The following is a 21,592-nucleotide window of genomic DNA, read 5'->3' as shown; positions in this document are numbered from 1 at the left end:
GTTGAGGACTTAGCCTAGCTGATTGACCTTCCTCAAGACTTGGCCTTTCTGAGGACTTGGACTAGTTGATTGGCCTTTCTTAGGATTTGGCCTTCCTGATCCCGTGTACTTCTTGGACTGTTGGCTTTGGCCATTCTGTCCAAGCCTCGGTAAGGAACCCTTTGGATTTTTTTATCAAACCCAAGATACTTGGGAAGTCCCATGGACTTTTTTGGACTGTTGGCCTTAGCCGTTCTATCCAAACCTCGGTGAGGAACCCCTTGGGTTTTTAATCAAACCCAAGATACTTGGGAAGTCCCATGGACTTTTTTGAATTGTTGGCCTTGGCCGTTCCATCAAAACCTCGGTGAGGAACCCCTTGAATTTTTTTTATCAAACCCAAGATACTAGGGAAGTCCGATGGACTTTTTTGGACTGTTGACCTTAGCCGTTCTATCCAAATCTCGAAGAGGAACCCCTTAGGTTTTTAATGAAACCCAAGATACTTGCGAAGTCCCATGGACTTTTTTGGATTGTTGGCCTTAGCTATTCTGTCAAAACCTCGGTAAAGAACCTCTTGGATTTTTAATAAAACCTAAGATACTTGCGAAGTCACATAGATTTTTTTTGACTCTTGGCCTTGGCTGTTCTATCCAAACCTCAGTGAGGAACCCCTTGGGTTTTTAATCAAAGCCCAAGATACTTGGGAAGTTCTATGGACTTTTTAGACTATTGGCCTTGATCGTTCTGTCCAAACCTCGGTGAAGAACCCATTGGGTTTTTTAATCAAACCCAAGATACTTGGGAAGTCCCATGGACTTTTTTGGACTGTTGGCCTTGGGTGTTCTATCCAAATCTTGGTGAGGAACCCCGTGGATTTTTAATCAAACCCAAGATACTTGGGAAGGTTTGTTGGATTGTTGGCATTGGCCATTCTGTCCAAACCTCGGTGAGGAACCCCTTGGGGTTTTAATCAAACACAAGATACTTGGGAAGTCCCATGTACTTTTTTGGACTGTTGGCCTTGGCCGTTCTATGCAAGCCTCGGTGAGGAACCCTTTGGATTTTTAATCAAACGTTGTTTTTTTATTGCATCATTGTGAATCCAAGCTTGTCTTTATTCATAGCAGAGTGAAAATATGAGGATAAGTATACCAAAAGGACTCCCCATTTATTACAACATGAATTAAAATATTTAAGCATAAAATTTCATCAGGTTTGTTGAACGGATCATTTCTCTCTTTCATTCTGGCCTATCATACTTCACTTTGTGCACCTCTCCATTATGTGATAACCTGAGACTTTGGTGATACATTGAGGGCACAACTTCCACAACATGAAGCCAAGGCCTTCGTAGGATGGCATTGTTAACCGTTCTCCCCTACACCACCAGGAATTCTGTGTCCTATGTCTCTGGGCCCACTCAAACACTTGATTGGATCCTCCTCATGGGATAAACGTGACTCCCGTTGAACCCTAATAGGCATCTTGTCTTTGGGATGAGATCGGCCTGAGTTAGGCCTAATTTCTCAAACAATAGGTAGCATATGACATTCACAACCCTTCCCTGGTCAATGAGAACTCGCTTAACAACATACCCACATACCCTTATGGTGATCTTAAGGGCATCATTATGGGTGGTATCCACTCTGGCCAGATCCTTGTCTGAGAATGTGATGTCTATTCCAATCTTTCTCTTTTTTTTTGCTTCATGGTCCTCGGGCATATGCCCCCACCTTTCAATCGTAATCACAGGATTGTCACTTTTAGAGCAACATCGTCCTGCCCCCTACCTATAGTAGCTATCATGATGTTATCTCGAGTCTCACTGTTCTCAGTTCCATTATTCTTCAGATACTTTGGTAGCTTCCCTTGTCTTGCTAGCTCTTCTAGGTGTTACCACATATCATTACACTCCCCAGTCATGTGGCCCACATCTCTATGGAAGGCGCAATACCTCTTTTTGTCCCTTTGGTGTGGATCCCCTGACATTTTTGGAGGACAGACTAGGAACGGTTAATCCCTGACCTCATAGAAGATCTTGCGGATTGACATGTTGAACTCAATAGTATTGGTCAAACTCCTCCTTGACCTGCAGTGTTCAGCTCGGCCTGAGACCCTTCTACCATCTTGTCTAGATCGGTCATTCTTGGAGTCTCATACAAAGTTAGAGACTCCTTGAGCTTACATTCGTCTGGCAGTCCAATCTTAAAGGATGTGACAGTCGTCAGCTCATCACATCCTTCCACCTCCGCACAAACCTCAATGTACCTAGACAAGTAGTCGGAGACCTCTTCTCCACTATCCCGCTTCATGGAAAGTAAGGTACTGAGGGTTTTTGGCTCTCGACTATTGGCAATGAAGCGGTTGATGAATTGTCTAGCCATTTCACGCTATGATGTAATTGAGCTCGAAGGCAGCTGGTGGAACCACCGCAAGGCGATCGACCCCAAGGAAGATGGGAAGACCTTGCACAAAATTGACTCGTCTCTTCCCACAAAATCATTTTCCACATAAATTGATCCAGGTGGGAAATTGAATCAGTTTGCCCATTGAATTGTTCAAATGTTGGCATAACGAGACTCCTAGGAACCTCTCTTTTTATAATCTCCCGTGTGAAGGGAGAAGTATTCATTTCATCGAGAGCCTTCATTGCTCTTTGCTGGGTACCATAGATGAGGTCGACCTTTATAGCATCTGGCTCATCACTATACCTAGCTAGCTTCTCATCTCAGTGTTTGGTCTCCCGGGGATTGCTATCAATATATTGGGAATGCCGATCCTCACCATGATCTTCCTTTCTCCGCTAAACCCTTTATGGGGTTCGCCTTTCATACTCCCTCCTAGTGTACGAATGTCTACCTAGTGAGTGTCCCCGCTTAGAATGAGATCCACTTCTTATCTCGAGCGCCCGCTCGTCAGCTACACGGGACGGGCTCTCCAGGGGGCGCTTGCCCTTTCGCCTAACTTCGACGAGCCCTTATCTTAAGGACTTCAAATACTTAATTGTGTGCCAGATTTCCACCTCAAACTAGTCTTGAGTTGGAAGTGTTCCCTTTGCAACCTCATCGACTTGAGTCGTGTTGTCGCCATCATTCTGGTGGTTGTCATCTCCAACATCCATATGATTGTCTTGTTGCAATGATCTTCTTCCCCTAGCTTCTAACTTACATCGTACAGTCGTCATGTCACTTTCGGCTTGGTTGCTCGTGGAAAACGGATCGTCTCTAACTATGATCGTCAAAATATAGTGAATAAAATCTTATCACCATGTTGGCCGAACACTCCTCAATGCTGTTAGGGGTTGTTCGGCTGATTGCTCCTCAGTGATACGGCTGCCTTTATCCTAAAAACAAAGATTGTCAATGGATCTGACAGTCATTGTTCCATAATAGGCACTCCGACGCTCAAGTTTTCCAAGACAGTCACCAGCTAGAGTAATCACAATTAGAGCTTAAAGAAAAAATACCTTAAGGTTTTACCTCCTTTTATAGTGGAAGAGTTTCATTCCTTGTATAACTCTATGAGAGTAATTTTAGGGATCTTCTCCAATTAGTAAATTGCCTGAGCCATGTGTCCGTCTCGAAATATTCCTCACAACAACAAAATAATTATATTTAACAGTCAACACAGTAGCTCAGTAGGTTGATTATTGATAACAATTTTTGATCGCTTGAAATAAGCAAACAAAAATCCCAAATTAAAATACTCGCAAGCGCACAAGACCGTAATAGAATAGGTTATGCAAGAACGAGGTCAAACCATAAGGATTGGACAAACAATACGATTAACTACTATACTAAACTTAGCGAAAGAAACAATTCTTGAGAGATGACTGATTGTAGATAGCAAGTAATGAAATTAAAGTAACGAAGTAAAGAAAACAAGAACTTGTTGATTTTGGGTTATAAAAGCAAATTTATGAAAACACTAGGACAATGAATCCATCTTAATAATATCTCTAGTTGTTGATTACCTCACCTTTAATCCACTCAATCGATGTTATTGGAGAATCCACTAAGACATGCATTACCTATGGTATCTAGGCTAATTCGTTTATCTTAACATGCAATTTGGTTATGATATCTAACTCAAATATGAACATGCAAGATGTCTTTAAGTTCAATAATTCATTAACATGCCATGTAAACCCTAGGAGTATGGTATCTACCCTAGGAATTCCCAATTCCTTATCACAAGAGGTTGATCGCAAACCCCATATGGTATCTACGTGAGCTTGCATCAAATTACTTAATTGAGAACTTAGTTGGTGACCAATCATCCAAGCAATCAAACAAGTATATAGCATGGTGATTAGAAATCAAACATCAAAAGAACAATGAAAGATAAGGGCAATAAACAAACTAGAGAATCATATTAAGACTTCATAACTATTTGTAAAAAAAAGCATTTAGTTACACATAATTATGAATGAAAACCACAAGAAAGGTTGGAGAACACCCTAGAAAAGTCGACTGAGTATCCGAGTGTCTGAACCTGTGTGAGAATTTATGAAGTCCTTCTTAAATAACCTCTTTCAAACCCTAAAATTCCTCTAAAATAAATTCTAAAATTTCCAGGAAACCTCACATTAACCTTGGTTTCCAAAACAATAAACCCAACAAAAAGGGAAGAGGTTGACTTCTTCTTTGATTAGAAAACTGGACTGTTGGATGTCTCGAACGTTTTTCCCATGTTATGCCTTTCAAAAAAATCTCCAAAAATATTTAAGTTGAAGCTTGATGTCTTAGCTTTCCAGGGCTATCTCATAAGTCTCTAGAAATATTCTGTGGAATCTTCTAGACCCACTTCTTCATAGAGAGCGTAGTTATGCATAAATCACATTTAAGGTCGACTTGTGTTCAAATTCTGGGTTAATTGTATTCACCAAAAATTCTCAAAATATTCTCCAACATTCATCAAGGTCTTAACTTCATTCTCCAATTGACGGTTCTTCAAAATATTCAAAATCGACTGTTTTCCATTAAAAACCATCCAAGTGCTCAAGAAAATTGAAAATGAGAAAAACAAGGTATTTAGTCATTTTTGAAGCCAATCCTTCAACAAAACCAAGTTTAGAGAGTACTAAAATAAGAGAATATATGAGCTTATCAACTATCCTAGATACCCAAAATCTATCCGAGTGACGAAGGTGGAACAAAAAATATTTTTGAATGACTGACTTGGAAAGTTTGATCTTTAGATGGGCAAAATGAAATTTTAGATATATTTCAGTGACCAAAAGTTTACTTAATCCATTGTTTGTATAAGAACTAGATTCGAGCTGAGGATGTCATCGACATTCAACTAAATATTTACGTAGACTTGCAATTTAAATAAAGGATGACTGGAAGTCTGGAAGTAGTGTTTGACTTTTAATTTTTTATTTCACTTATATAAAGTTAGAAAATGCAAATGAATGATTGGTGAATGGTTTCATTGGAATGTATTTTTTCAAAAATATAAGGTAATAGAATATTTGAATTAATTTTTAATTTTTAATTTTTAATTTTTAATTTTTAATTTCTAATTAATTTTTATCTTGTGTCATGTGAGACAATCTAGGTTCTATAATTCTTCTAAATTTAAATTTATTTTATTTTAATTAATAATGATTCAAAAATTTATCAATTTATTCTTTCACAATCACGCATAATAATATTACATAAATAGGGGTCGTCCCGAATTCCACCCAATAAAAGGGTGGGATAGCTCCCACTCCACTTATGACCATAGATTTTACGAACTAGCCACTCATAATCTTGATGAAAAACATCTAATTTTATTGATTAAAACTAGAGTTTACACTAAAATTAAGAGATTACACCAAGAATTCTAGAGAGAAAAAGAGAAAACCTAAAACTAAAAAGAGGCAAGAATGTTAAAGTTTTAGACAAATCTTTCAATAAGGGTTTTAGTCTTCTTTCACTGACTAAACATACTAAACCGCCCTTATAAAATCGTCCCCTATTGGTTATAATTGAGATTTACCCAAAAAGTCCTTGAAAAATCTATTCTGGAAGTGTTGGTCGTGAAGAGGTCTCCAGACAGCCCAAAGAGGTGTCCAAGCAACTTATTTTCTGAACTGCTTCTGTCGATCTTTGGCCTTCACTGAGTTGAACAGATGTAAGGACACCTCCCTGCTAAGCTGCAATTTGTTCTTCTGTCCGGGCACTATATTAGGCTATTTGGACAGATGTTGTTCTAACTCCATCAACTTGCAGTAGATCCATTTCCCATAAAACCAATGAAAACACGTGTAAGTGTATAGTTAAGTTAAAACATGATAAAATACGTTAGCTAAGTATTAAAACACATTAAGAACATTGGATGTAGGGATCGAATCAATAAGCATCGATAATTTCGGTCGATCGAAGCATTGACATAAGTTCTTCTGAATCTCTCGGAAGTTGGAAATCAAGTGTTTGAGACCTTAGAGATTGCAATTGATGTTTTTTATTGATAGATTCTATAAATAATGGAAACAAGCATAAGACATACTAATATAAACCTTGAAAAAATGTTTCCAATATAAGGTTGATTAAGTTGCTTCTACGTGGCAGAAACTTTCTTAAAATAGAATTCATCTCAGTTCGCTTTAAACCGCATAGGAGAAGTGCACCCAAATGGGCGGGCAACCACCAAAATACTCCTATCTTCCCTCTTCCACCATTATCTCTTCATTTCCAACTAATTCAATCAGACATACAAAATTCTGTCTTCTTCTTCCTTTACGATCCGTTTAATCTCGTCTCGAATCTCGATCGATATTTACTTCAGTTCCAGACTGTTGCTTGTAGGCAAATGATGATCATGAGGAGGTAGTGTCAATGGCAGCAATGGCATAAGATCAGTAGCTGTATACATCAAAAACTATTGCTGAGTTGAGAATAAATAAAAATGGAGAATGAATCATATAGAGCTTCAAACGGCACAGAAAGCACAATAGTGTGTTATGCACCTACCATGATTACAACAAACGGAGTATGGCAGGGTGATAATCCTTTAGATTACTCTCTTCCTCTCTTCATTTTGCAATTGACTCTGGTTGTTGTTACAACTCGCATTCTTGTTTTCGTCCTCAAACCCTTTCGACAGCCTCGTGTCATCTCCGAGATCCTGGTAAGTTTTCTCCATTTCCGGTCAATCTGTGAGTGCATGCGCATGCTATATATATATATATATATATTGATTAGATATATATAATGCTATAAAATTGTGCACTGAGATGATAAAAATCTCATCTGTGCAATGTTGTAGGGTGGTGTGCTATTAGGTCCATCGGTGCTTGGGCGATTTGATTCTTTTGCAAGCACAGTGTTCCCCCTGAGAAGTGTAATGGTGCTTGAAACAATGGCCAATGTGGGTCTGCTTTATTTCCTCTTTCTGGTAGGAGTGGAGATGGACATTTCTGTAATCAGACGGACAGGTAAAAAGGCGATGGCAATTGCTCTTTCTGGCATGATCTTGCCTTTTATTATTGGTGCCGGCTTCTCTGTCCTAATGCACAAGGAATCCCAAGTCATGACACAAGGCACCTTCATTCTTTTCCTAGGTGTAGCTCTCTCCGTAACTGCATTCCCTGTGCTCGCACGGATCCTCGCAGAGCTCAAACTTGTCAACACAGAGCTAGGCAAAATTGCCCTGTCGTCAGCTCTTGTTAATGATATTTGTGCTTGGATTCTCTTGGCCATAGCCATCGCTATGGCTGAGAATGAAACCACTACCTTGGCTTCCCTCTGGGTGGTACTTTCTAGTGCAGGATTTGTTGCCTTCTGTGTTTTCGTTGTTAGACCGGCTGTGTCATGGATGATTCGGAGAACACCAGAGGGGGAAACCTTCAGTGATTTCTATATATGTCTCATTCTCACAGGGGTTATGATCTCAGGCTTTGTTACAGATGCTATTGGGACGCATTCTGTTTTCGGAGCTTTCGTGTTTGGTCTGGTAATTCCAAATGGACCTCTTGGAGTTACTCTCATAGAGAAACTAGAGGACTTTGTTTCAGGACTTCTGCTCCCTCTTTTCTTTGCCATGAGTGGGCTTAAAACTGATGTTGCCTCTATTAAGGGAACTTCCACATGGGGAACTCTATTTCTAGTCATATCTCTTGCTTGTGCTGGAAAGGTTATCGGCACTCTCATTGTTGCAGTCCTTTACCAGATGACAGTACGCGAAGGAATTACTCTTGGTTTGCTCATGAACACGAAGGGCCTTGTCGAGATGATTATCCTTAATGTGGGCAAAGATCAGAAGGTATTCAAATAGTCTCTCTTTCCTAATACATTGCACAAGATAAGATACTAATTAATCTAATGCCTTGCAGGTCCTAGACGATGAATCGTTTGCGATCATGGTGATTGTAGCCGTGACTATGACTGGCATTATCATGCCAATTGTAACTGCAATTTACAGGCCAGCAAAGAGATTCATACCCTACAAACGACGAACGATTCAGAGGTCTAAGCCAGATGCAGAGTTAAGAGCGTTGGTATGCATCCACACCCCACGAAATGTCCCAACAATTATCAATCTGCTCGAAGCCTCCCACGCGACTAGAAAATCTCCCATATGTGTGTATGTCCTTCACTTAGTTGAACTTACTGGCAGGGCATCTGCCATGCTTATAGTCCACAACATGCGAAAATCTGGACGTCCAGCTCTCAATCGAACACAGGCTCAGTCTGACCATATAATCAATGCTTTTGAGAATTACGAGCAGCACTCAGGCTGTGTTTCTGTTCAGCCACTCACAGCAATTTCTCCATACTCCACCATGCACGAAGATATCTGTAACTTAGCAGAGGACAAAAGAGTTGCCTTCATCATCATCCCTTTCCACAAACAACAAACAGTTGACGGTGGTATGGAAGCCACAAATCCAGCATTTCGATTGGTGAACCAGAATGTATTAGCAAATGCACCTTGCTCGGTTGGGATCCTTGTGGACAGAGGTCTAAGTGGGTCTACTCGCTTGGCTGCAAATCAGGTATCTCACCATCTAGCAGTACTGTTCTTTGGTGGACCAGATGACCGGGAGGCATTATCATATGCGTGGAGAATGTCTGAGCATCCAGGGATCAGCTTGACCGTGATGCGATTCCTTCCAGGAGAAGATGCAGCTGAGCCAGCACAACAACCAAGTGGCGACCCTACTGATCCCAGAATATTAACAGTGGAAACAGAAAATGAGAGAGAGAAGCTGTTCGATGAGGAGTTCATTAACGATTTTAGAATGAAAAATGCAAGCGACGAGTCAATTTGTTACGTTGAGAAAGTGGTAAACAATGGTGAGGAAACAGTGGCGTCAATAAGATCAATGGACAATGTCCATGACTTATTCATAGTAGGGAGAGGGCAAGGGATGATATCACCGCTCACAGCTGGCCTCACAGACTGGAGTGAGTGCCCAGAGCTTGGCGCAATTGGTGATCTGCTAGCATCGTCAGACTTTGCTGCAACAGTTTCAGTGCTAGTAGTGCAACAGTATGTTGGGGTAGGGCAACAAGAGATGATAGGAACACCTGACAGTCCAGGTCAGCTAGATGAGCAATATGGTACCATACAGCTGATGAACAGGCGTTCACCAGCACCAAGGGGTCAAGCTGTGTATAGCCCATAACACCAGAAACTAGCAGCAGGATTTGTTCTGCATTCAAATATAGAAACAAACTCAATGACTAAACAATCTGAATGCCTCTTCTTTCACTCTGTACAAATGTTAATCAACAAGCATTTCAATTGACCAACATAAACTAGGACTCTTTTGTCTCAGCAACCATGTAGATTTGATACTTTTCTTTTTCTTTTCATTTTTTAGTTTTACTGCTATATGGAGATGGTAAGTTATGTATGTATGACTTGATGAAGGAGCCTTACATATTTTCTAGTTTCTTCCGCATATATATCTTTCTTTTTTTCCAAGTAACCATGCACTCTATGTTTGTTTTGCCAAAGGTAGTTGGCTTCCTTGAACATGTGTATTCTAAATGAAAAAAGAACATATTTACGTATGAATAAACCATTAAATTGGTTTAATCATGAAAACAAACTCATGCAACTGTAGATACACTTATTTCGATATTTACCATTGAACTTAGTTCTTACAGAAGCCACAAAAGTAAAAGTAGAAGAAATATACCTATTGTTGGAATGTAAATAGTGTATATACTCCAATATATATATATATATATATATATATATATATATTGGAGTATATACACTATTTACATTCCAACAATAGGCCCATATCTATCATAATGTACTTTCAAGTTTTTTTCCGTAAGGATCTCTGACGGATTTTAAATACTACAATAAGACTCTCTTAATTTTTTTTTTACCAAAATGGTATTTGACACTGTTTGCAACAGTGTCATTAAATTTTTTTTACACTAATAACGTTGTTTCAAACAGCGTCATTGAAGGGATATCAAAAAAACACTAATGACGCTGTTTGAAACAACATCATTATGAATTGTAACATTTTTTTGTCTAAAGACGCTCTTTCAAATTGCGTCTTTAATTTATAAAATTATTAAAATAAAAGTCTAATTGAAACAGAAAAGAAAAACTCGATGTTCACCAGATCTGACTTTGTTGTGTAGCCTGATTTGAAAGGGTTTGTTGTCTTTTGAGAATTTGAGGCAAGAAGATGCAGAGGAAAGGGCAGGGCTTTACTTCCCATTGTTCCCAAGTGGATGCAAAAACCACTACTTTGAACCAACAACGAAGAAGTGGACCAGCAAGAACCCTGGATCTAGGTTTCCTTCTAGAGAAGGAAAGCAAGTTGTGATCGTTGCAGTTAAGGTAATTATCTCCTAAGATTATATATCTCAATTAGAGAAGGAAAGCAAGCGTATACAGCAACGAAAAAGGAGGTAACTTTCTCTGTTTGTTCTAATGGGTCTGATCACATTTTCCATTTTCTGAATTGTGTCTAATGAAATGAAGGTAGGGGAAGCATTGAAGGTATTGTTTTCTACTGGTATAGTGACGCGAAGTGAGATGTTAATCACCAAAACCGATTTTGCGATGATTCCTGTTGGCGAGTTCATCTTGGTGAAGTGAAGAACATGATTTTTCCTAAAAATTGTAATTATTATTTTAAAAAAAGAATGACGCTGTTATATATAGCGTCATTGCGTTTGATAAAATTTTAAGGTTAATGATGCTGTTGTTAATAGTGTCATAGTTGATGACGCTGTTCTGAACAGCGTCAAATACCATTTTGGTAAAAAAATCAAGAGTCCTACTGTGGTATTTAAAATCCATCAGAGGTCCTGTACGAAAAAAAACTCGTACTTTCAAAGAACCATTATCATAGTTTTCTAAACATACATTAGATGTCAACTGTTCAAAGGACAGAAATGATATATTATTGATATCTTTCAATTTGCAGACGTTCTGAATCAAATATTCCCGCATAGGATCTTAAATATTGAGAAGTGAAAACTTTCCTGGGCAAAAGGTAACATTGCATCTCTACAAGTCAGTGACAGCTTACATAGTCTCTGACAACAATAGGTTTTAAGGAGTTTAGATATTGTAACCCATTCCTGAGAACAAGGCTCTTGCAGTAGGTAGGGTTGAAGACAAACATGATGTACGCATATCTTAGATATCCTGCTGTATAGATTACTACTCAAAATTGATTAAAAGCCCTCATTTCAATGCACCAAAATCTATAGACAAACACGAATCTTTTACTTGTTGCTTACACAACCCAACCCTCCTATTCAAGCTGGGATGAATACAACTTGAGAATCCTTATCTTCCCGCCTGTAATAAAGAGAGAGTAAAGTATCGTCCCACAGAGATTTTGATAATTTAATTCAATATCAATCAAAACTACAATTATACTAAAGTGGAGAAGCGAATTGGTTTGGATTGGGCTTGTTGTAAACTAAAGCAATTATTAAAAAGTGATTAACAACTAAATTAAGTGAGTAAGCAAGAACAAGTTGAACTCAAGAATGAAAAGTACTAGGGTACCTAATTTCACCGTCCCTTATCTGATTCAACTCACTTGGCTCCTTCATCTCCTAAATATACCTCATTGTTGACAATCGGTTTCCCTATCCTATCTGATGCTCCATTCCTGGTTACACCAAAAGTGTCTCTATATATCCCTAACCCCTGTTATTCCTAACAATTGGGTTTAAGAGACAAATACCCATTAAGATTTGTGAATTAACCGTGTAGCGATTGCATAGGTCATACCCCTATATTCCTATGGTTCATACAACCTATGATGTCTATGGTAAGAGGCAAATCCTAGATATCTCCTTCCGGTCTCAATCTAAGCAACGAATCAATTGAATGTTGGCCAAACATCCAAAAGCATTAAGCACACCCATAAACAATCAACAATAGATAGAAATCAAGAGAAATCAAAGCCAAGTTTACTGAATCATCAAAATTAGGTTAGATTAGGTCCCTAGCAAGAGAATATAGCCACTCATTGTTGTGAACTGGTTTTATAGAAATCATTTTCTGTTGTTAGCAATTAATAATTCTGTTAAGTCTAACAAAATTGTATGACGTGGATTAAAATCAGTCTGTTAGCCTAAGGCGGTTAATAGCCTTTAAATAGCTTTAAGACTGTAAGTAGGGATGGAAACGGGGTGGGGCAGGGGCGGATCATAGCTGCCCCGCCCTCGCCCCACACGTCCACGGGTGTGCCCTGCACCCGCCCCGCTCGTTGGGGCAAAATTAACATCCGTTATAACCCACGGGTCTCCGCCCCACATGGAAATCTCTGCATATAAATTTTTTAAAATGTTTTTATCAAGAATAGAACTTGAGACCTCTCAACTATATGACTAATTCTCATACCAACTAAGCTACTTGATGTTTTTTGATTGTAGAAACACAATAATTCAATATATTAAATTAAAATAACCATTACTATTAGAAGGAGATCTAAAAATAAAAACTATCTTACGCATGTGGGGTGTATATATACATACATGTATAGCGGGGCAGAGTGCTGGGCGGGGTCGGGTGGGTTGGGAGGCATATCCGTCCCCGCCCCGCATACGGGTTGAGATTCTTTGCCCCGTCCTAGCCCCGCACATGTCTCAGACCGGGGAAAATCATCTCAAGGCGGGGCAGATCGGATCGGGTCGGACATAAATTGTCATCCCTAACTGTAAGCATGAGTTTTAGATGGAAAATGGTATCTGTACATAGACTTATTATACATAATTGTATATAGACTATGTGGCATGACAAGTCATCATGCCACATAGATTTTTTTAAAAAAAATTGGAATAGTCTGAATCTTATCTCTCTTATTTCCTCTTCTTATCTTCTTTGTCATTATTGCATTTGTTCCCCCAATATTCTCTTTCATCAACATTCTCTCTCCTCTCCCTCTCTCCTCCGTATCTCCTTATGTTTATCCTCTCCTCCTCTTTTTGTTTCTAACTACAAACTCTTGATTGAGGTCGTCACCCACCATGTCATTCTCATGAAGAGAAAGGAAGATCGAGATATCGAGAACAAGATCTAGAGCTACAGAGAGAGAGCAAATCGAGAAGAATATCTAGATCTTATTTTTCGTTTAACTGTAACGGTCAAACTTTGCTTGTTCTTTTAAGAGAGAGGAAGATCGAGTTATTGAAAAGATTATCTGGATCTATAGAGAGATAGAGAGAGCAAATCGAGTAGAAGATCTGGATCTTATTTCCATTGAATTATAAACGCCACACTTTTCAGTATAAAAGGAAACGCATTGAAAGTTCCAGTACATAAGCTGGAGTCTTGCTTGTCTTAGTGTTGGAGATGGGGTCCACATCTTGTTTGGGTTTTGAACAACGTAACAAAAGGCTTAAATAAAGTAATAAGAGGGTGAAATAATGTAATAAGAGGCTGAAACAACGTAATAAGAGGCTGAATAATGTGTATTATATTATTCTGTAGTTCCACTTTTAATTGCATTGTTCATATGACTAATTACATTGTTCATATTATTATAATATGCATAATTACATTGCTCCGCATCACATAATATCTGATATATTCATCTATTCTTTTTGCAGTGAAAATATGGAGGTAGTAGGTACAGTCGATTTGAAGAAGGGGTGGACGATGTGGGAATTACATAGAAACATGTAGAGTTTATTGAATCTACTATGCTGACGAATGGGATTTTGTTTGAATGTGTAGATGACATGTTCGAATATTACAAGTCATATGGACATAATTATAAAGATAGACGGCGTAATTATAAACACCCCCAACTTAATAGCATTTGAATTTAGTGTATTTGTGATCAATACTTATATATTTGATTGTTGAAAATTATTTTATTTTCAGAAGTCCCACTATTATGCAATATCTGGGTATCATAAAATAAAACTATTGCTTGTCACTTTTTAATTACCACTGTTTGTTTTGTCTATGAGTATGTTTCTTGACATTCTAATAAGATAGACGCACAATGCAAAATCTGATAGTTAATGTGTAATTATAAACACCCCCAACGTAATTAACAAACTTAAATTTCACAATAAGCTGAAATTAACAAACTAGAATTTCATAATTAACAAACTGAAATTTCATAATAGCATTCGATAAGAACATAACTATAAACACCCTATGCGTAATTATAAACATAGAAAGCGTAATTACTAACAAGACTTGTTGCGTAATAGCCCTCGTTACTAAAAAGCGTATTTCCCGAGTCTTTATGCGTAATAAATTAGTCAACAACGTAATTATCCATCACTAAAATATAATAAGACATTATACATCAATAACGTAATTATACATCACTTGAAAATTTCTTCTATATCTTCTCTTAAAATTAAGACTCCTAATTAGGGATATTATCCCTAATATATTTAGCCCATACAAATTGGCATGACTCTTATGCTCTTATGCTCTCTTTTTTTTTTTTTTTATTTCGACGAAGAGGGAACTGTCTTGGATTTGTCTATCACTTTCACTGCTCTAGTTTTTACCATCCTGAAAAGAAAAAATATGTAATAAAATTGTCAGAATGTGTAATGATAGTTCAAATGCTTGCAATCTCTATTTATTTACACACAATATCATTTTAATGATTTTCCCAAAAGTGTAATAAAGGGTAGCAAATATGTAATGATAATATTCAAATATAATGTCAAAAAATGCATGAAACACTATTAAATTGAAGATTTCACCAATTATTCTGCAATGAAACTCTCAAAAAATATTATTTGTACCTACTTTTGTTAGACCAAATCATTTATAAAGACTTACACGTTCTAGAACTTGCTGGGCTTTCTTATGAAGTACGATTCGAGGAAGAAAGCATCACAATCTCTCGCCATCTTCAATAATCTCACAGAGTTGTCGCCGATCTCCAATAATCCTCCTCCATAGGTGAAAACGAAATGAAAGGAAGAGCTTGAGGGAAGAGAGGGGGAGAGAGTAGAGAGAGAATGAGGGTTTAGGTGGATGAGGTAATGATTCCTCTTTTTTGTTTTGCTTTACCTTTTGTTTTTGAATTCGAATTTGGCTTTGTCAGAGGAAGAGATAGCTTAATTTTACACTTTTATCTAGGTATTTTTTTAAAAAAAGATTGCCATGTCTATGTACACTTATGTACATATATTCTATGTACAGCTAGCGGGACCGGTTTTAGATTGATATTGAATGAATTACAAAAATTTCTCATCTCTGTTTGCTGTAGTTTCTCTACGAAGGTACTCCATTGATAAGCATTAGGTTAAGGTTGAAGGTAACATCATATTAATTGGTATCGAAGATTGTTATTTCCCTTCCTGTGCATGCCGTGCAATACTCGAGCTGTCGCCGCGGATAGTCGTGTTGCAAATCTTGAAGCGAGTATGGAGAATCTCTTAGTTGCTTTTGTGAAGCAAATGACGGTGATCACAAATTCAATCGAATCACAATTGGCCAGTTTGGAATTGTTGCGTCATGAATTGCCAAGACTGAATGAGCCTGAACCAGTTGTGGTGGAAGAAAATGATCATTTTTAGTTAGGTCAGAATCAAAATGTTCGTAAGACTGAGAATTCATATCAGCGTGGATCACAAAGATCTAATTGGCAACGTGTTGATTATCCAAAATTCTATGATGGAGACGATCCTCTGATGTGGATTCACAAGGCTGAACAATACTTCTCCTTTTATGGAACTCAAGAACATCATAAGGTAGTTGTTGTTTCTTTCATTTAGATAATGAAGTCCCACAATGGTTTAGATGGATGGACTACCTACAAAATACACCTAGGTGGGAGGATTTTATAAGAGCCTTTTGTAAGGAATTTGGTTCCTCTGAATTTGAAGATTGTGCTGAATCTTTGTTCAAACTTAAACAACCTGAAAGTCTTAAAGAATCTGTGGTCGAATTTAGAAAAATTAGCAAACAGAACAACTGGTGTTAGTCCTTTATTTTTGAAAAGTTGTTTCCTAGGAGGACTTAAGCCTGAATTGAGGTATGATGTCAAGCTTATGAAACCAGAAACTGTTCAACAATAGCTATTGCTGTGCAATTAGATGCTAAGCTATATCATTTTAAGATTGGAACTCTTAAACTTGTATCTGTGGCAACAAAGTCTATTATGCCTATGCTTGGTATAGGACAACAATCTTTGAAACATACTGATATAACTACCAAGCAGTCACCTACTACTGAATTTCCTAGTAAAAGAATTATAACTGAGGAGGTTCAGGAGAAGAAGTTGAAAGGATTATGTTTCTACTGTGATGAAAAGTTTATAAGGGGACATAAATGTGCCAAGAAGTAGGTTTTGTTGTTAGAAGTTAACTTTGATGATGAATTGTAGAAGAGGAGGAACCTACAATTGATTCTACTATAGAATATCATAGATTGGAGTTAAGTGCATGTGCTTTTTATGACATATCTGTGGATCAAACCAGTAAGACAATGAAGGTCAATGGATTGACTAGGGATCATCCTGTCCTTATACTTATTGACTCTGGAAGCACACTCAATTTTGTGGATTCCATATTGATTAAGAAATTGGGATGGCAGTTTGCTAAGACTAAAGAGTTTGAAGTTTCTATAGCTGATGGGGGAAAAGTAAGAGGAATGGGATGTTGTGTGGCTTCACCTCTTGGTATTGGCAATTATAATTGTACAACCAATCTGTTTGTCCTACCTCCGGATGGTTATGATGTTATTCTAGGAGTGCAGTGGTTATCAACAATTAGTCCTGTATTGTGGGATTTCCAACTTTTTACAATGTAGTTCAATGTGGGACAAATCTATCATATTTAAAGTGAACCAAGGTTGTCAGTGCCTATTCAAGCAATTTCTTTGAATCAATTGGAGAAGGACTTCTGTGGTTCTAGTATGGGAATTCTTTTATATTCACAAGAGTTGTTGTCTACAGAATAGAGCTTTAATATGACTAAACAACAATCTGAAGAATTGCAGGCTCTCCTTCATGTATATAACTCTCTATTTTAGACTCCTACTGCGTTACCACCTTCAAGACCTCACGATCACAAGATTCCTTTAATTCCTGGAGCCAAACCAACCAGTATGAGGCCTTATCATTATGGTCCTCTATAAAAGAACGAGAATTGGAAAGGTAGTACAAGAGCTTCTTCAAGCAGGATTCATAAGAGATAGCTAAGAGATAGCCATAGTCCATTTTCTTCTCCTATTTTATTGGTTAAGAAGAAGGAGGGGACGTGGAGAATGTGTATGGATTATAAAGAACTCGATTAGATGATAGTAAAAGATACGTATCATATTCCCTTAATTGATGACTTGTTGGATGAACCACAAGGTTCACAGTATTTTACAAAATTGGATCTCAGGTCTGGCTACCACCAGATCAGAATGCATCCTGAAAATGTTCCAAAAACTGCTTTTAAAATTCATGAGGGGCATTATGAGTTTCTAGTTATGCCTTTTGGCTTAATTAATGCCCCAACCACTTTTCAAATCCTCATGAATGACATTGTCAAACCATATCTTAGAAAATTCATTATGGTATTCTTTGATGACATTCTGATTTATAGTTCTACTTGGCAACAACATATAGAGGATTTGAAACTAACATTTGATATCTTACAGAAGCATCAACTGTTAATCAAAAATAGAAATGTGTCTTTGGTAAGGATCGGGTGGAGTATTTGGGACATGTGGTCTCTAGGGAGGGAGTTTCAGTAGATCCCACCAAATTAAAGGCTATTTTGGATTGGCCTACTCCTACTAATGTGAAGAAATTGAGAAGTTTTTTGGGGCTCACTGGTTATTACATGAAATTTGTTCCTGGATATGGGAAAATTTGTCAACCTCTCCATCAGCAAACAAAGAAAGAAGGTTTTTTTCTGGTCTTCCAGCGCTGCCAAGGCTTTTGCAAAATTGAAGGAAGTTATGACTTCTCCTCAGGTATTGGCACTTCCAGATTTTTCTATACCATTTGAATTGGAATGTGATGCTTTAGGAGTGGGTATTGGAGCAGTATTGTATCAACAAGGTAGGCCAATTGCCTTTATGAGTCAATCTTTGGGGCCAAGGAACCAGACACTCTCAACATATGAGAAGGAGTTAATTGCCATAGTCAATGCAATTAAAAAATGGTAGAATTACCTTCAGGAAAGGCATTTTGTTATTAAAACAGACCATCAAATTTTGAGGTACTTTCTTCATCAAAAGGCTAACACACCATTTTAGCAAAAGTGGGTTGCCAAGTTATTAGGGTTTGATTATGAAGTGCAGTACAAAGCTGGTATTGAGAAAACAGTTGTTGATGCCTTATCTAGGGTGAACGGAGATGTGCCATTAGTTGAATTGACAGTGTAGGATAGGTCAAAAGAATAAGAGGAGTGTGCAGCTATAACCTACCCTTACTGTGGATGGTTGGATGAACTTAGAAGATATAATGAGAAAGATGACTGGATATAGGCAAGATGCAAGAAGTTAGGCAATTAAAGGAAGATGCTATTCATAATGGCTCAGATATTTCAACAAAGTATAAGTTAGACAATGGATTTCTCAACTATAAAGCTAGAATTGTGATAAGTCCTGATTCTGCTTGGAGACATAAGTTGTTTGAAGAACGTCATTCATCACCAACTGATGGTCATCCTGGAAGGTTAAGAACATATCAGAGAATTAAGAGGAACTTTTATTGGCAAGGGATGAAGGGAGATATTAATCTGAAAGTTTCTGAATGTCCAATCTGCCAACAAAATAAGTATGAGAATGTATTGCCTCATGGAAAACTACAGCCTCTACCCATACCAGAAAGCATTTGGAAGGATATTAGCATGGACTTTATTGTATCCTTGCCAGTCTATAAGGGTAAGTCAGTCATTATGGTGGTAGTAGATAGACTATCCAAGTATAGACATTTTATGGCCTTGTCCCATCCATATATTGCAGCTATGGTAGCTCAGGTTTTCATTGACATCATATTCAAACTACATGGAATGCCAAGTTCTATTGTTAGTGGTAGTGATCCTATATTCTTGAGTTTATTCTGGAAAGAATTCTTTAAGTTGTAGGGATCAAGATTGTGTATGAGTTCTGGGTATCACCCTCAGAGTGATGGTCAGACAGAAGTAGTTAATAGAGGATTGGAGACTTATTTGAGGTGTTTTGCAAGTTATCAGCCTAAACAGTGGTTGCAACGGTTGTCATGGCTTGAATGGAGTTATAATACTTCATGTCATTCAGCTATTAAAACCACCCCATTTGAGCTAGTGTATGGATATCCACCTCCACATATTGTTGTTTATGAGATGGGAACAACTAAACTTAATGTATTGGAGAAAGCTTTAATTGAAAGAGACAACATGCTAGTTGCCTTGAAGCATAATTTGGCTCTGGCTCAAGAAAGAACGGAGTCAGAAGCTAATAAGAACAAGTTTGAGAGAGAATTTCAAGTGGGAGATTTGGTTTATCTCAAGCTTTTACCTTATCAGATGTCCTCCTTGAGTGTTCATTCTTTCCATAAGCTCCATCCCAGGTATTATGGACCATTTGAGGTTATGGAAAGAATTGGTAATGTGGCCTACAAATTGCAATTACCAGTGGGATCTAAGATACATCCTGTATTTCATGTTAGTTGCTTGAAAAAACATTTGGGGCCAACAATTACATGTTCTAATACATTGCCTGTGGAGACTGAAGTTGGACTTGTGCATCAAAGGCCTGCAGCTATTTTACAAAGAAGGGTTTATAATAAGGGGAACGTGGCTAGTACTTAGTTGTTAGTCCAATGGTAGGGATGTTCTACTGATGAAGCTACATGGGAGGATTTTGAGGAATTTACTGCCAAATATCCAGCATTTGCTATATAATTCTTGTTACTTGTTTTGTAATACTTGGGGACAAGTAGTTTGTTAAGGGGAGGGAGATGTTGTGAATTGGTTTTATAGAAATCATTTTCTGTTATTAGCAGTTAATAATCCTGTTAAGTCTAACAGAATTTTATGATGTGGAGTAACGTCTGTTAATCAGTCTGTTAGTCTAAGGCGGTTAATAGCCTTTAAATAGCGTTAAGACTGTAAGCATGAGTTTTAGCTTGATATTGAATGAATTACAAAAATTTCTCATCCTTGTTCTCTGTAGTTTATCCACGAAGCTACTCCATTGATAAGCATTAGGTTAAGGTCGAAGGCAGCATCATATCACTCATGGAGTCAAAATACATCATAATAGAATGAAAGTAAACCATAAAAACTAGGATAAAAGAGGAGAGAAGAACCCCCTTCTTCTCCAAGCTTCGATGGCTTCTTACTTGAGAGCTCCAAAACCCTAGCCTCCAAGATCAATCCAAGTGGGAGAGAATCCCTCCAAAACCCTAAAAACTACCCTTTTATACCTCCTTAAACTCCTATGTGGTTTCTCTAACAAGTTGAGGTTGTTTTGGCTCAAACCCACTTAAATTCGGGACTTTTTCGTGAAATTTATTGTACTGTGAATAGTAACTCAGATGGATCGAAAATGGATTCTGTCTCCACAAATTCAAAGGTATGTTGGCAGGTCTAGAAATCGCTTCTAGAATCCAAATCTTTATTTTGCACTCTTTTCCTCCATTTCTTGCCTTGACACCTACAATGTGCAAATATAGCTTTCTTAGGCAATATCAACTCTTAATCAACTCAAAATGGGATGACCTTATGTGTAAAAAATGCACAAATGTGTGTATATATTTGGCACATCACCATCACATGAAGAGTGTAAAATTTGGCAGGATCACTGGACCCTACAACAAAGCAATTACAAGGTCGTGATTGGCTTAAAAATCTTGATGGGGATGGTAAACACAAGCCGTTGTAGGATATACCATACATCAAGGTTTCATCATTTTCAAACTCAGATCTCTCATTTTCCACCTCCTGCGCTATCTCTAGGGTAGAGGGGATTCTGCTCAACTCCACGTCAAAATTTTTCTCTATTTCAGTTTCATGTTTTCAATATTTTGCTGCAAACGTTTGAATGAATAATTTCCTAACTTGATCTGAAATTGGGAGCTTCACCTCGTTAAAGTTGTCATCTCACCATACCATTTAAGCCAATGGCAAATAATGCTTGAAAAGCAGTGGATAATTTTGTCATCATCTTGCTAAATCAGCTGAGGAGCAGTTAGACCATATCCTGCGGATATAGTCAATCC

General features: G+C 37.8%; 2 protein-coding genes across 2 annotated transcripts; both read left to right on the top strand.

Annotated features, from left to right (window-relative positions):
* Positions 1 to 6,879: 6,879 nt before the first annotated feature.
* On the top strand, positions 6,880 to 9,616 carry LOC120012487 (cation/H(+) antiporter 15-like). The gene is made up of 3 exons (XM_038863909.1): positions 6,880 to 7,101; positions 7,240 to 8,235; positions 8,306 to 9,616. Exons 1-3 carry the CDS (start codon positions 6,880 to 6,882, stop codon positions 9,599 to 9,601), a joined length of 2,514 nt encoding a protein of 837 aa, XP_038719837.1. The 3' UTR covers positions 9,602 to 9,616.
* Positions 9,617 to 16,558: 6,942 nt separating this feature from the next.
* LOC120012486 lies at positions 16,559 to 17,202 on the top strand. The gene is made up of 2 exons (XM_038863908.1): positions 16,559 to 16,734; positions 16,821 to 17,202. The coding sequence occupies exons 1-2, from the start codon at positions 16,559 to 16,561 to the stop codon at positions 17,200 to 17,202; spliced, it is 558 nt and encodes a 185-aa protein (XP_038719836.1).
* The last annotated feature ends 4,390 nt before the right edge of the window (positions 17,203 to 21,592 follow it).

This window comes from Tripterygium wilfordii, chromosome 13, assembly GCF_013401445.1.
Source record: "Tripterygium wilfordii isolate XIE 37 chromosome 13, ASM1340144v1, whole genome shotgun sequence".
Lineage (NCBI taxonomy): Eukaryota > Viridiplantae > Streptophyta > Magnoliopsida > Celastrales > Celastraceae > Tripterygium > Tripterygium wilfordii.
Note: the sequence above shows the minus strand (reverse complement) of the source record. Positions and strands in the feature narration are given on the sequence as shown.

What these genes read in the sequence shown, in the direction of transcription:
- LOC120012487 (XM_038863909.1), top strand. Translation starts at nt 6,880, where the DNA reads ATGGAGAATGAATCATATAGAGCTTCAAACGGCACAGAAAGCACAATA. An exon ending in GTGTCATCTCCGAGATCCTG is followed by an intron (nt 7,102 to 7,239) that starts GTAAGTTTTCTC and finishes GCAATGTTGTAG; the next exon opens with GGTGGTGTGCTATTAGGTCC. An exon ending in ATGTGGGCAAAGATCAGAAG is followed by an intron (nt 8,236 to 8,305) that starts GTATTCAAATAG and finishes AATGCCTTGCAG; the next exon opens with GTCCTAGACGATGAATCGTT.
- LOC120012486 (XM_038863908.1), top strand. Translation starts at nt 16,559, where the DNA reads ATGCTTGGTATAGGACAACAATCTTTGAAACATACTGATATAACTACC. An exon ending in GGACATAAATGTGCCAAGAA is followed by an intron (nt 16,735 to 16,820) that starts GTAGGTTTTGTT and finishes AGAATATCATAG; the next exon opens with ATTGGAGTTAAGTGCATGTG.